Here is a 16,667-nt window from a genome sequence, read left to right as displayed (position 1 = left end):
ACATGTAGTTTATAGTCTGTATGAAAATGCATTCCTCTTAATAGTGAATTCATGTAATAATGATTAATACTACTAATTAACTAATTGCAAATTAATAAGCAATGTTGAATAACTTAAATTAAAAAATGACAAATTATATACTTTGTTGTAAAGTAAATTTCTTCAAATCATATTTGAATTAAGTTCAAGATTATATCCTTTTATCCAGATTATAAAACTCATCGGAACATATTCACAATTTTTAGATTCAGTTTTACTGTTGTTCTCAGTTATGGTGTAGATTACATGTTTGATAATGGAATGGAAAGTCACTGGACCAGAGTGTAACTAATATAATATAATCAACATAGAAATGGTAGATTTTTCTTCCAGAAATTGTTCCATTGACTTCTGTGGGAAAGATGGATTTGAGAACCTTACTATAAAGTATCTGTAACACCCAGGCCAGTGTGACCTGTCTCTAAATGCCTGATTACCTTCACCTGCATGTGAGACTCTCCCTCTCCTGGTAATCAGCAGTGATCACGCACACCTGTTTTGAGACTATATAACTGTGAGTGTCAGGTTCACTGCTGAGCCTAAAACTGTCTGTTGCTGAGCAAGCTGCCTGTGGACTTTTCTCCTTTAGTTTAGTTTGTCGGCCGTCCGACACCGTATAGGCCTGGGGTCTCATCTATCAATCTTGGCGTAGAATCCCTACTAAAACCATGACTAACCTGTCCAGTGACTATCTACTCGATCCAATCCGTGTTTCACCAGTTTAAAAGTAAACAAGACAACTTATGCAAATAATCTGCGCAAACTCTGACCCATCTTTAAGTCCAGCGCCCCCAGTTGCTTAGTGGCGAAGACTGAGAAGTGCACACATACGCACCTTCCCTGTGTGTAGGAATAGGCCTACATTATCCCACACAAATTAAATCCAATTGAAGTGCGCGTCTCCCTTGTGACAAGCGGAGATAATGGTTGGTAACTTATTTGCAGTGAATGCATTTGGAAAAGTAGGCCTAACCTATCATAATGGGCCTGTATTTCGTTGTAATTTTTTTTTTGGAATGATCGCTCCTGTATCAATAAAGTCTGTTTTTCCTCAAGTCATTGGAAATGTTTAGAATATTTGAACAATCATAGTCTACCAGCCAACACAATCTCTGTGATTAATTATTTCAATGCATGTGGGATGGCCATGTGGCTGTTAATGGTCATTTACGGTATTTATTTATTTATTTATTTCTATATGAATATTTCATTTGCAAAAACAGATTTAAAGCCATTCTTAAAATTTGTCAAATAGACAACACATGCTGATATGCCATGGCATATCAAAGTGAAAATCATTAGGTGAAAGATGTAGGCCGTAATTATGATCTACAATAAGATGAAATATTAAAAGATAAAATGCTTATGATATAAATATATATAGGACCAATAAGAGGCATAAGAGAAACGAACCATTAATAGACTGTATTGCTTTGTCCTACCTTTCCTGTCTTCTCGGACGTATAGGAAGATGCTGCTTTATCTTCAAAATAATCATGTCAATCTACAATCTATAGGCTATCGAAAAAACATGTCAGAGGTGTCGGACGCGATGCGAGTGAGGTGCCAAAAATGTACATTCACACTTCAAATTTTATACTCTTTGATTGAATGGTGATAAGAACATAGCCTAATTGACACACATAATTAGTGAGTGCAGACAGAGAGAATTTTGAATGGCAGAAATCGGTAACGACAGAATCCATGGTTAATCACAGACAGGTTGCCTGTCTGTGAGCATTTGGCAGCGAGAGGAGGGGGGGAGAGGCACACTGCTGACTGAAGTGAATAGGCCTTGATTAATAGGCTACATGTTTCAGGTGCAATATTATAATATACACATGACATGACAGCATCATGTTGCAAAGGTATCCCACACAGACGTAGTGATGTTAAAATATATATATGTTCAAAAGTAAAGAGACAATTTACGCAAATAACCTACACGAACCCTGACCCATCTTTAAGTCCAGCGCCCCCAGTTGCTTAGTGGTGAAGAGAGAAGAGAAGTGCACATAAGTACCTTATCCCACACAAATTATTTCCAAAGCCGAAATGCCAGACCGCCGTCCAACTGAAGTGCGTGGTTTCCCTCTGTTGTGACAAGCGGAGAATGGTTGTTTGCAGTGAATGAGTTTGGAAAGTCATTGGAAATGTTTAGAACATTGGAAAAATCATAATCTACCAGCCAACACTGGAATTTGAATGTCTGTGATTAATTATTTAAACGTGGTCATGAATGGGCTGTTAATGGTCATTTACGGTATTTATTTATTTATTTCTATATGCATAGTTCATTGGCAAAAACAGCCCAATAGACAACACATGCTGATACGCCATAGCCTATCAAAGTGAAAATGATTAGGTGAAAGTTGTAGACCTAATTATGATCTACAATAAGAACAAATATTAAAAATTACATACGATACAAATATATAAATGAAATAAAATCATATAGGCCCAATAAAAGGCAAGATAAACATACACATCATAGGCGGGATCATGTATTTGTTCCCCGGGTTCTATGTTCCCCGGGTTCTATATTCCCCGTTTTTCACTAACCCTAAACCTAACCTCCCCCAGACCCTAACCCAAAACCTAACCTCTCCCACCCCCCACGCCTAAACCTAACCTCCCCCAGACCCTAACCCAAAACCTAACCTCTCCCAGGGAACATAGCGGGGAACATAGGACCCTATTTGGGAAAAGCGGGGAACATAGGACCCGGGGAACATAGGGATGACCCCTCATAGGCTATATTGTTTTTATTGTACCTTGCTTTATCTTCAAAACTGCATAATAATGTCAATGGAATGAAAAGAAAAAATCTAGGCTACAATAGGCTATCATAACATGTTGGTGCTATGGACACAATTACGATGGGATGTGAGTGCCAAAATGTGACATTTACACTTCAAGTTGTACTCTTTGATTGAATGGTGATAAGAACATAATTGACACACATAATTAGCAAGCAGATGACAGAGATTACAGATCATTTTTAATGGCAGAAATCAGTTAGAATTAAGTAGAGAATCCATGGTGACAGGCGCATTTGGCACAGCGGCGAGATGAGGGAAAGGCACACAGCGCGCAGTGGTGTGCCTCGGCGCTGCTGACTGAAGTGAATACAGTGAGTAATACATGTTTCAGGTGCAATGTTATAATACACATAACATTCTCGCACCAAATCCCACTTTTTTCCCCTCCATCTCTGAATCGGACAAGTTTCATTTCCTTTTTTCCCTCTGTTGCGCTAGTCATGCATTTACTGTAGCCAGCAACATGTTGCCACTCTTTTTCTTTTGAATTGATAATCACGCTCGTTTATATGCGTTGTAACTTCATGTTGTGATTTGCATTGACCATTGGTTGGATTTGAGTATGCAGGGGACGGGATATGGGGCAGATCCCGTGCGTAATCACTGAGGCAGCTGCTGGTAACGGGGAATCGCGTTCAGGTGTGTGCGCCGTCACTGATAGGTTAGTCATTCTTTTCAACACAGTCCTAGGAATCCTTAATAGGGATTCTACGCAAGGTTTGATAGATGAGACAACTGGCCTTGTTTCCGCAGTTGTGCTTTTGTTGTTTGTTTTGTTGAACGTTTCAGTCTCAGTAAAAACCATTAAAACTGCTTCTGCCTCTGTCGTCTCTGCACTTGGCTCCACACATACAGCATTACAGTATCCATCTATGAAATTCTGAAAAGTCCACTGACATTGTTACTGTAAATACATGTGAGAGTTACAGTAACATAGTAATTAAAGATTTATCATAATACTGCCATTGTCATATTTTAACTACATATACATTATTTTCAAGGGCATTCTATAACTTCTGTTTCTATGTTTCAACTCATTTCTGCTTGCCTGTGTTTAATTTTCCAGGTGCACACACACACACACACACACACACGCACACACACACACACACACACACACACACACACACACACCCACACACACACCCTTCCTATGGAAAGTTATTCTTACATTTTTAGGATTTGTTTTTCTCCATATCTCCGATAATAAATCACTGTCTTCTCACCTTTTTTTATACTAACAAAATCTGTGTTTGATATTGTGTTTGTACATCTAATTTATTAATCGAGCTCACACTCAAGAGGCATGTGTTTTGTGTCAGGGTGTGACTTCCAATCAGCAATACTCGCACTTGCCTATTGTTTACAATTTACAAGTTGTGCACACGCTCACGCACTCTGTCCCACCTGCAAGTCTCCAAAACGTATCAGCTACATTAACACAACACTTATACCATGAGTGTATGAAGCTGTTAAGATTTAGTGTTACAACCTCTCCCTGAGCCACCATGCTCTCTCTCTTGCTCTCTCTCTCTCACTCACTAACCTCTTGTCTTAACTGTGTGTTGTCTATCTCTTCTCTCTTCTCTCCTCTTCCAAGGTGTAAGTGTAACCTCCATGCCGCCCAGTGCCTCCTGCTGGAAGGGAACCTACAGTGCCAGTGTGAACACAACACCACAGGCCAGGACTGCCAGCGCTGTAAGAAGGGCTTCAAAGCCAAGTCTTGGAAGGCTGGCTCCTACCTGCCAACCCCCAATGGATCCCCCAACACCTGTATGTACCCAAGACAGGTGTATCTGTCCTCATGTGCCATCCACTCACCAAACTGTCTTCTACATTTAGATCAAAAAGATACTGCTGAGTCCCTGTCTCTACCCCGGCTAGGATGTCAGTCAAATTGCTATATTTTCTGTGGATAAGATTATCACTTTAACGTTATGTGGGAATTCAATAGAATACATTTTAATAATGCTCAATATTAAATCTGCATACATGCTCTGACTCTGTTAATGGTCACTTTACACTAGCAAGAAATAGGAGCTCTTTGTACGATGAAGATGCAGTTTATTTAATAGTCAGTATGTCCTATTGTGCTGTAATGACCCCAATTCCCTCCTGGGATCAATGCAATGTATTTAAATCGTAATCTTATATGTATCACAACATTAAATTTAGTTTAGTTAGCTAAGAAAAATAACAATTTGCAGAGATCGACCTGAAAATACGTTTCGGATGGAGCAGTACATTTAAAATCTGTACTCAAGCTGCTGCTGCATCGATGATGTAATGGGAAAAAATAAAATGTGGTTATTTAAAGTGATATCCTCTGTAACGGTAATGATGTGGTTATTTAAAGTGATATCCTCTGTAACGGTAATGCACCCTTGAAAGCATTCTGAGGTCCTTCATGACAAACGGGATCCAGCGAGTGATGTGATGAGTTGAAGCGAGGGGAAGAGAGAAGAGGAGGGAAGGGCTGACCTCAGATCAGAGCTGTGTAACGGAGCGGGGTGGGGGGGGGGGGGAGTGTGTGGGGAGATCCTCTTGGAGAATGTAGCCAGCAAGCTAACTGTGATTAAATAATAATCTAGGACAGCCTCCAGCTCCGTACTTGTCTTCTTTCAAACAACACGCAGACTGTAAGGCCATGTTCAGACTAGGAGGCCAAATCTGATTTGTGAAATTTAGTGACCTATTAATGACTTTATCCAGATTGGTTTTATGAGTCTGGATGCTCCAAGTCTGATTTGTGTCACTTGTCCCAAACCACATATGGAGGTAGTTTCCAATCTGCTTCAAATGTGCTTTCGACTGATGTGACTTGAGTGCGGACGCGCAGATCCACCAAATCTGATTTGAACGTCACTCGCAACTCGTCATCAAATGCTTCTGCGCATGAAAACCACGTCACCAACGTACGTATTTACTGACGCCCACGTCGTTACCAGAGCAACCCATGCAGATAGGCTGTTTAGGTCTGGACACACAGATCCGACTTGAGAATCAGATTTGTGGCAGTGTGGACACACTCCCAAATCAGATTTGGGAAACCAATCAAGATAATGATGATTAATGACTTTATCAGCAAATCAATCAATCAATCAATCAAAGTTTATTTAGAGTGCAAAATCACACCGAGGTGTCTCAGTACACTTCACAATAACAACAGAACACTAAAATCAGATTTGCCTGTAATGTGAACATGGCCTAACTGTAGACACATTCACATGAGAGCACACTGCAGAGTCACATGCTTCATAGCTGAGACATGTGACTCTTCTGTCTGTCTTTCTACTGTCCCATTGTTCCAAACCTAGATCTGAAGTTCCAGCAACACCCTCAGAGTCACGCATCAAATCAGGCCTTGAAATTTTAAAATCATGTTGTTTATAACGTGCTGATTAATCATGTTGTTTATAACGTGCTGATTAATCATGTTGTTTATAACGTGCTGATTGAAATGCGACACAATATGGCCACGGCTCAGACAAAGGCTATGCAGGCTTTACAGATGCTATTATGCACGCTGAGCGACACGAACTCAAGTGTGTGAAAATACAATATGTAAGCAAAGCGCAAAAAAGTCTCATTCATGCGTAACAAAGTGATAGCACTGTCTGAAAAGGCAGACACTGTGCCTCAGACTGTGAGGAGCTGCTGAGGTTCAGATCAACTGGATAGAGCGAGGAGGTCTGAACTAGTCATTAGTTCAGGGCACTGAGAGGCCGTCCAGAAGCCTTTATTTTGGCGAAGAGTGCTTAAGCTCTCTCTACCACCTGAGTCTGATCAATGAGGCAGCGTATAAATAAACACGTTCTCATCTCCTCTTCCTTTTCTTACTCTCTTTCAGGCGCAATTGCTGGTTCCCCCTCCGGCTCTAGTAAGTAATAATGCAAAGCAAAGCAGAGGCGGTGGTGTCCCACTCTCTCTTCCTGTCTGATCTCTGCCTCTTGTTTTTTTTCGTTCATTTGAAATTGTAAGTTTTAAGCCCATCCCATGCTTTGTAAACGTGTCCTCCACCCCCTCTCTCCTGTGATGTTCCCTAGTCACTCGTCTCTCCCTCCCTGCATCTCCTGTGATGTTCCCTAGTCACTCGTCTCTCCCTCCCTGCATCTCCTGTGATGTTCCAGTAGCTCTCTAGTCACTCGTCTCTCCCTCCCTGCATCTCCACTCTCACTATTGCAGCTTGGGCCCTGTCTGCTTCATTATTAATAGGCCGCTCTGTCGCCGCACGTCCTTTCATCACAACGACACTAACCTGCACAGGAGGAACTCTTCCACACTCCTGCCTTTCTGATTTAGACTAAAGACAGTGCTGGAGATGGATGGAAGAAAGGGAGGATGAGAGGAACCCAGAGGGATGGGTAAGAGTGGGTGGTGGATGGAGAAATGAGAGAGAGGGAGAGAGAGAGAGAAGGATGTGGGAATATGTTAGTGTGTTGTAATGCAGTGTGATTTGGAGAGGGAGAGAGAGAGAGAAGGATGTGGGAATATGTTAGTGTGTTGTAAATGGTAAATGGTAAATGGACTGCATTTATATAGCGCTTTTATCCAAAGCGCTTTACAATGTGCCTACATTCACCCATTCACACACCGAGGGCGGCCAGCTGCCACGCAGGGTGCTGGCACAGCCATCAGGAGCAATTTGGGGTTCAGTGTCTTGCCCAAGGACACTTCGACATGCGGACTGGAGGAGCCGGGGATCGAACCACCAACCTTCTGATTAGTGGACGACCTGCTCTACCTCCTGAGCCACAGCCGCCCTCTTGTGTTGTAATGCAGTGTGATTTGAGAGAGAGGGAGAGAGAGAGAGAAGGATGTGGGAATATGTTAGTGTGTTGTAATGCAGTGTGATTTGGGGTGAGGAGCTTGGGGAGGCAGGAATAAAAGGGAATTTGATTAGGGCTTCTCTCTGTGGAGAGGCTCTCAGCCTCCGAGCTGTTAGACAGAAACATCAACCCTGACAGCACTGGGCTCTCCTCCACATGGCCAACAGTATGAGGCTGATGCCCGGCTAGACTGAGCAATTGGATTGCACTGCAAACGTCTACTCTCGCAATTAGATACAGCTGAGTGGTTATTAGGGATATTAGTATTTATCAAATAGGAGTATGGTTTGTTGTAGTTTTAAGTTGTAGTTTTGCTATTTTAGGCTCCCACAGAGTGGCTTTCTGTACCTGTGTTGCTTACCAGTCACAACATCAACTGCATCTTCACCTCAGTTGCTCCAGCTCGAATACCCGTCACTACCATCTCAGAAGCTGATTGGTCCACAGCTGTAATACCCTCCACTACCATCTCAGAAGCTGATTGGTCTACAGCTGTAATACCCTCCACTACCATCTCAGAAGCTGATTGGTTCACAGCTGTAATACCCTCCACCACTGTGTGTGTGCGTGTGTGTGTGTGTGTGTGTGTGTGTGTGCGTGCGTGTGTGTGTGCGTGTGTGCGTGCATGCGTGTGTACGTGTGTGCGCGCGCGTGTGTGCGTGTGTGTGTGCATGTGTGTGTGTGTGTGTGTGTGCGCGTGCGTGTGTGCTCCTAGACATTGACACAGTGTGTTTGTGACTGTGTGTACATCATGCATAATTCATCTAGCAAGTCATCGGAGGTCATAAGATGTACACTGGCTGTTGGCCTGGCCGTATATCTCTGGGACGTTAATGTCAGCTGTGGGTTGTCCCTGCTTGAGAGTGTGGGCGTTGAGCTGTGGACAGTCGGACTTTATTTGTTCTGACTGACTGACTGTAAGCAACCCAGAGTGGACGTGAGCGCCTTCTGTCAGCCGCTTGAATGTAAAGTGGTCCTCAGAACCCGCTCGGCCTCGTGCTAAATTTAAACCTGCCGTCTTGACAGGCGGCGGACCGCTCATGTTCCACCAGAAAAGCACTTAGGAGGGGGGAGGAGTTTTGGGCACCGCTGTGATGTCATCAGACTCTTTCTGAAGGGAATGCATTAAGAGCGTTTGGTGAACAGCGCAGCACTTTTGTTGTTTGGCTGACATCAGGAAGGAAGTCAAAGAATTCACTGATTACCTGTGATTTGGGAGCGGCTGACGGAAGCTTTAGTGTTGTATAAACACAGCCACAGTTCTTTATCAAGCCCGTGTCCACTAGATGCAGGACGGCAGCCTGCAGGGCCTACCCATCTGTATACCGCATGTGGTGGGCTTTAGTCTTTTATAGCCTGCTGCGAAGGCCGCAAACTCTATCTCAAGTGGACCTTTTTTTTTCATAGTCCTACTTGAATACCGGTAATTAAAATTAAATTAAATTTGATAGCCATAATTGACTACAATGTAAAACAAGAACACACTAACATACCAATGACTCAGTAGTATTATAGATAGTGTGTATGTATATGTATATATATATATATATATATCAATTAGGGCTGTCAAACGATACATTTTCTTAATCGCGATTAATCACATCTTTGTATTGCATGTTTAAAATGCCATTATTTTGCATTTCAAAGCATTTTTTAATTAGATATTAATAATTCTAACAGTGTGTCGTGATTGGGAATCAAATGAATTCAAATAAATGTACTTTGTGATCTTCAATTTTAGATTGATTTTCAATTCAATAGAAGTGCAATGTAGACAGGAGGTAACTATGTCTACAAAATATATCTTGAACAGAAAATAAATGCACAATTGTAAACAGTGCAGTACACGCTCCAGAACCGATACGTCCGGCGATGGCGCTGTGGAGCAGTCGAAACCCAAAATATGGTTTATGGTCGGCCCTTAATCGCATCGCACATATATAGAAAAACACACACATATATACACACATATATATATCTATATATATAGATATATACTGTATATATATATATCAATTTACAGCGGTATGTCTTTTTTTATCTCAGGTTCAGAGAAGTACATTTGGTGAACCTGACCCTGATGTGAGCAAGCCCTTGTTATCTGTGAGCTTGTGTTTGTGTGTGTGTGTGTGTGTGTGTGTGCGACTGTGCGCACGCGTGTTTGTGTGTGTGTGTGTGTGTGTGTGTGTGCGCACGCTGCGCACACACACACACATGCTTGTGTGGTTTGTGTGTGTGCTCTAAATGTATGGTTGGCATATGGTGCAGCGCAGTGAACCCATAAATCACCTTCATCCTCTACTCTTCCTCCCGGGGATCCCAGGTCTTAGGTCCCATTCCACAGAGCGGCCGCCATGTTTGTACATGTGCGTGCGCTCACCCGCGCGTGCGCTCACCCGCGCATGCGCGCGCACGCACACGCACGTACTGTACACACACACACACACACACACACACACACACACACACACACACACACACATACTGTACACACACACACATACTACACACGCACACACGCACGCACACACACACACACACACACACACACACATACTGTACACACACACACACACACTAGGGCATTCACAACTAGTGAATTTTACTAGTCGACTAGTCGTCGCTAAAGGTAGTCGACTAGTCGTTTTTTTTTATAAAAAAAAAATATATATATATATATATATATATATATATATATATATATTTATCTTTAAGAAAGAACATGAGGTATTTACATGACATACATGGACTATCATATCCCATATCCCATATCCCCCACAAGGAACATCAAAACACAACAAAACAAAACAAGAAAACTGCATAAGATACACAATAATCCAAGAACAAACAAGACTATTGGACAAACAACCAAACAAAAACAATGCATTCAGCTCCTATCCTGATAATAAGCCTAATGACACTGGGGTAAAAAGTTCTTAAAGCCAAACTGTATGTGGTTGCCATATTTTGGGGATATCTAAGAATCTGCCTTTGCTCTTGTAGTAAATGTTATCCAACGTATGGTAGCTTGAGAGTTCATTCCACCAGTGAACTACAGCTGGGGGATTGGATGCTTTCCAAGCTGCCAACAGGGTAAGATCTATGTATTTACTTTGAATGCATTGTTTTTGTTTGGTTGTTTGTCCAATAGTCTTGTTTGTTCTTGGATTATTGTGTATCTTATGCAGTTTTCTTGTTTTGTTTTGTTGTGTTTTGATGTTCTTTGTGGGGGATATATGGGATATGGGATATGATAGTTCATGTATGTCGTGTAAATACCTCATGTTCTTTCTTAAAGATTATTATTATTATTACTTTTTTTGCTAAAACGACTAGTCGACTACTAAGCACAGTGTCGACTAGTGGTTTTACTAGTCGACTAGTCGACTAGTCTGTGAATGCCCTAACACACACACACATGATAATAATAATAATTGTAATAGGGTTAGGGTTAGGGTAGGGTATAATGATTTGAACAGCATGATAATAATAATAATGGTAATAGGGTTAGGGTTAGGGTAGGGTATAATGGTTTGAACAGCATGTTATAGTAGTTTGTTGCTTTGTCGTCTCCCTCCCCCAGTGAAATCCACTGAGCATGCTCAGATGAGGATTAGTGATGTATGGCCGAGAGAGTCTGATCCACACAGCGCTTAGCCCAGTGGACAGACGGCTTGTGAGGGGGAGGGGTGGTGAGAGAAACCAAATCTATCTATCTATCTATCTATCTATCTATCTATCTATCTATCTATCTATCTATCTATCTATCTATCTATCCATAGTGTACACAAATATGTCAGTCATGGTCTGTGATTATGGAGCTTTGTGATTTTACAGTACTTGGAAAGTCAGATAAAACACCTTTTTCAAGGTCAGAATTGAGACTTTGACTATCAATTTCTCCAAAATGGCAGCGTGAAAATGGCCCATTTCATGACAGTCTATACCCAGGGGTGTCCATCTATCTATCTATCTATCTATCTATCTATCTATCTATCTATCTATCTATCTATCTATCTATCTATCTCTATCTAATTTATCTATCTATCTGTGTGCGTCATTCTCATCGCACTCCGTTCTTCTGAAATCCTTGCATTTCAGAAACATTGAACTTGGCCTAGAACCAGGAGAATGGATCATGTCTGGACAATCTTGTGACATATTAATAACATCCATGCTGTCACTCAGTCCAGCGCCATTAGCTTTCCTGGCAAACGTTAACTGGTCCTGAATCACAATGGCTTCATTAGTGTGACGCTAAATCACTGTCTGGCACTCTCGTAATAAATGATGAGAATGCTAAGACTGACAGGTGGCATTAAGGATAATTTTTATCATTTTTGTGTGTGCCTACATTAATGCAAGTGACAAATTATCTCATTATATGCAAATTTGTCAGTGTGAAAGGCAAAAAAGGTGTTCATTGTGTGTGTGTGTGTGTGTGTGTGCATGTGTGCGTGCGTGTGTGTGTGTGTGTGTGTGTGTGTGCGTGCGTGCGTGCGTGCATGCGTGTGTGTGTGTGTGTGTCCATGCATTTGAATGAGAGAGTGAATGAATGCGATGGGCGATTGCTGTGTGCTTTCTTGTTTCTCGCATGTATGTGTCTGACAGTCATGTGACAGTTAGCGAGTCCGGACGGACAGACAGACAGACAGACAGACAGTCAGACAGACAGATTCAAGATTCAAGATTCAAGATTCAAGATTCAAGATTTTTATTCTCACTCCGTGGTACAAGTATCACGTGTGAAATTCTTGTGCTGTGGACTCCGTTTACAACATAGTACAAATATAACAGGGCATATGAGTGCAAAAACAACAAGAGACACAACAAGCAATAAGGCAGTAGAGTGATAAGACAAGTCAGAGACAGTGGCATATTCACTGCACATAGGCGCACATGTCATGTGCATACTTTAGACGTGCTTAAACATTTTAAATTTGACGTATTTGACGTACAGGTGCAAATAGCATATACCTAATTAAACATACAATTAAACATTAGACATACATAATGGTAGCAGCTACAGTACGGTACAGTACAGCTACTACACTATTTGTGTATGTTAAGGAGTCTCGTGGCCTGCGGGAAGAAACTCTCCCTCAAGCGATTTGTGCGTGCTTTTGGGACCCTGTATCTCCTCCCTGAGGGTAACAGGGAGAACAGGCTGTTGTGGGGATGGTTTGTGTCTTTGATGATCTTCAGGGACCTCCTGAGGCACCGCTGGTTATACAGTTCCTGCAGTTCTGGCAGCTCACATCCTGTTACGTGCTGGGCCGCGCGTCTCACTCTTCGTAGCGCCCTGCGGTCCATGGTGATACAGTTCCCGTACCAGGTGGTGAAGCAGCCAGTCAGCAGGCTTTCAATGGTGCCTCTGTAGAAGTTCCTAAGGATTTCTGGCCTTAGCCCAAATTTCTTCAGGCGCCTGAGTCCGTGTAGACGCTGTTGGGCCTTTTTGACAACAGTGGCGGTGTGACCGGCCCATGTCAGGTCCTGGTGGATGTTGACTCCCAGGTACTTGAAGCTGTCCACCCTTTCCACCACTGTGCCGTTGATGGTGATTGGGACAGACAGACAGACAGACAGACACACACACAGACAGACAGACAGACAGACAGACAGACAGACAGAAGATTACGTAATGAAGCAGCTCAGATGGTTGGTGCTGTCTGTTTGTGGGAGAGTGATGGTTCTGCTGTGTGGCTGAACATCATGATAAGACCATGTCCCCTTCTCCCATCTCGTACACAGAGGCCTTCAGCAGCTCCACTCCTGGACCAGGAGACTCACAATTCAGCTCTCTAACCCCTCGACCTTTTGATCTAACTCCAGGTAGGCCAAAGCAGACTAGCTAGGGGATAGGAGACTTGCTTGGCCCTATCTTCGCAAAAGCGGTAATTTAGCCTTTTGCGCTCGTTTAATGCTGCGCGCAATGCAAATTGTGGGCGGGCACAAGCGCATGCCTGTTATAATTGTACTGAACATAGGCGTGCCACATGCCAAAGCAGGTGTTTCAGTTTCATTATCCTATCGTCAGCAGCGCGCAATTACTTTGGGCTAAGAGCTTTGAAAAGCGCCTCTTATGCGCTAAATAGCCCCCCTGTGCTTGAGCGCACCATAATCTCTGCTGCGCAGCGCAGTGCAGAGTAAAATTCCTTTTGGATATGTCATTACGCACAGCCTTGCCATGCCAGGACATCAAATTCTGCTGCTAAAATTGGGTATTCGCACATAATTCAGTGATGCAATCAACTATAACTCACTGAGAAACTTTTATCACATCGCAAAGAGGGAAATGAATTAAGAAAACTTGTTCACCTTCACCTATCCCATAACCCGGAGGGTCGTGGGCACCACAGACGATCTGTCAATAAGCTCTCTCTGTCCTCGGCACGAGTGAGTCCACTCTATTACGCATGGAGAGAATTACAGCATATTGCGTGCCTCACGCAAACAGCGATCGCGAGACGGGGATCTGATTGGTTTGATTGATGTAACGCCCTGGCATTGCCTGGCCACACCTGTGAATAATTCTGGTGCTTAAGACCGCCCAAATCCCGTTTGTGCTGGCATTTTGGGGGCGCAGATGATTCGGCATGGCTCTAATTTGCGCCTGCGGCAGGTGCCGTGAACTTTTCCGCATCCCCGCCGAGAATTGCATCCCCACCATATTTTGGGGCTGTTTTAACTTTGAAAACAGGGAGCTCACGTCTACCCAGACAATGATATCACTGTTAAACAGTTACATTTCTGTAAAAATCATTACAATATGCTCCCGTGAGGTGGGGATGCATTTAGCTGCTGCCGGGCGGGGATGCAAAACTCGGCATAACACCTGGACACTTGTGCAAGGCGGACTGCTATCGTTAAGCCATGCAAACAGGCGCGCAAGCGCAAATTGGGGATATCGCCTGTACCAAGATACGGCCCGCTGTCTCATACTGACTAGCAATGAAGGCTAGTGGAATAGAGAGCTAGAGGACTAATCATTAGAGTGTAGTATGGCTGTTGCTTGTTAACTCCTCTTTCCATTGATGGAGTCGTAGTTGTAACCCCCTCCTAGAGCCCCAAAACCCCTGCAGGCCTAGAATTAAATCCCACTAGAACCCTTTCTCCTCCTGCGCCCGTGCTACGCTTTTCTCCAAAAGCATGTCTCTCTCTACTTCAGGGGTGGACTATGCCACTCTCCTGCTTTTGCCTAGTCATTACTGTATATGCTGAGTGATTTTTATGGCTCACTTTTAGTCCTTCTTTTCTGTGGTATTATGATGCAGGTTGGAAGTGTGGCACTCGGTCTAGTGGATTAACAAAGGTGGTATTGTGACAAGAATTGTGCATTGGTTAAATACCTTAAAAGGAAGACTGCGCAGATTTCAAACCAGCTTTGTATCATTACAAAATCAGTAGTATTTCAGAAAACTCGAAAAAGTTTTGCAGGCATTCATTTAGTTTGACAGTTATTGAGAGTTGATTTGAGTTAAGGTGTGGACCAGTGATGTCATTTGTCAACTATTCACACATACTCAACCAGAGGGGCAAGTGGGGGTCAGTTGACCTTGCCTAGACCAAATGCTAACTATATGAAGAAAACAGGGCTATATCATCTTGGAATAGCCTACCTGGTAATATCTCCTCCATCTGTGGGAGAGTTGGTTTTAAACAGAGGCTAAGATCCTATTTGCACTCACATACACCATCAAACACACACTGACTTTACATTCTAGGTGTTTTTAAAGTATAGAGTATTATACTGACTGTTTGACTTCTGGACTATGCAGCTACATGTACATGACTCGCTGGCCAAGCTTTTTTTTGTTTTGTTTTCTATCTTGTCTTTGTATTGTTTTTACTCTGTTTGCTGTAATTGTCCTTTGCGCTCATTGCATTTTACTATTTCTTATCTTTTTACTTTGGTATTTTACTACTGCTTTTTACTCTATTTTGTATGTAATGTGTAATGTGTCTGGACCCCAGGAAGACTAGTGGTCGTCTTGGCGGCAGCTAATGGGGATCCTTTTAAATAAACAAATAAACAAATAAAAAAAATGTGTGCCTGAATGACGTCACAACAGCACAACTTAACTCAAATCAACTCTCAATAACTGTAAAACTAAATGAATGCCTGCAAAACTGTTTAGTTTTCAGATATATGTTCTAATGATACAAAGCTGGTTGAAATTCGGTGGAGTGTTCCTTTAAATGAAAAGATCAGAGGCAGATCATAGAATTAATAGTCAAATACACTTTATTATAATATATATAAATATTAGACGAGTAACTGAATCAATCTGACAAATGTTTTGATCAAAGTACAGATCAGTACATACTAGTGAAAATGAACATTCAAAAAGCCAATTTCAGTATATTACCTTCAAACCTTACTGCAGCCCAAAGACTGACTATCTGACTGACTGATTAGATCATTTTACCATCCCACCATGCACAGGATTCTGGATAGTTTCTTATACTCTGCTAGTGTCCAATACAGTAATATTTTCCAATGTCTATTCCACACAGAAAATAGTAAAACATGCTAGGATTTGTGTTGTTGATGTTGGGTAGAAATGTGGCCACTAAACCATTTTAAATTCAGCATACTGGAAAAACAGCCTGTATATTAACCAGTAACAACAATTTGGATGGAATTAGGAAAGTTATCATTTTTAGTAGATTGTAGGCCTGTACAATACCTAATTTGTGGATCAGTACTTTATTCATACTGTCTTGCGTAAGGATTTCGATGCTGATGATTGTTCAGTTTTTCAATTTATCCTCAGATTTGGCAAAAATAATAAATAAATAAATAAATAAATAAATAAAATACGTTTGTACGTACGTACATATATACATACACAACTTTGTAAGTGTAAAACTTGGAGTATAATACAACAAACACTGTGATTTCCGTTTCCAACCATATTAACAATAGTCATCGTGTTTTGCAAAGAAATCACCATTTTCCAGCACTGAAAGGGTC

General features: G+C 42.1%; 1 protein-coding gene across 1 annotated transcript in view; it reads left to right on the top strand.

Moving 5' to 3' along the window:
• LOC310795516 (netrin-G2-like) overlaps nucleotides 1-16,667 on the top strand; it is a gene marked incomplete at its 3' end in the record, with an annotated part of 86,466 nt that overhangs the window by 52,021 nt on the left and 17,778 nt on the right. The window contains exons 3-4 of the mRNA XM_083657580.1: nucleotides 4,462-4,634; nucleotides 6,712-6,741. Coding sequence (XP_083513706.1) covers nucleotides 4,462-4,634; nucleotides 6,712-6,741 — 203 coding nt within the window. The remainder of the gene's footprint in view (nucleotides 1-4,461; nucleotides 4,635-6,711; nucleotides 6,742-16,667) is intronic.

The sequence above is a fragment of the Poromitra crassiceps genome, assembly GCF_964638095.1.
Source record: "Poromitra crassiceps genome assembly, chromosome: 21".
In the NCBI taxonomy this organism is placed as follows: Eukaryota; Metazoa; Chordata; class Actinopteri; order Beryciformes; family Melamphaidae; genus Poromitra; species Poromitra crassiceps.
Note: the sequence above shows the minus strand (reverse complement) of the source record. Positions and strands in the feature narration are given on the sequence as shown.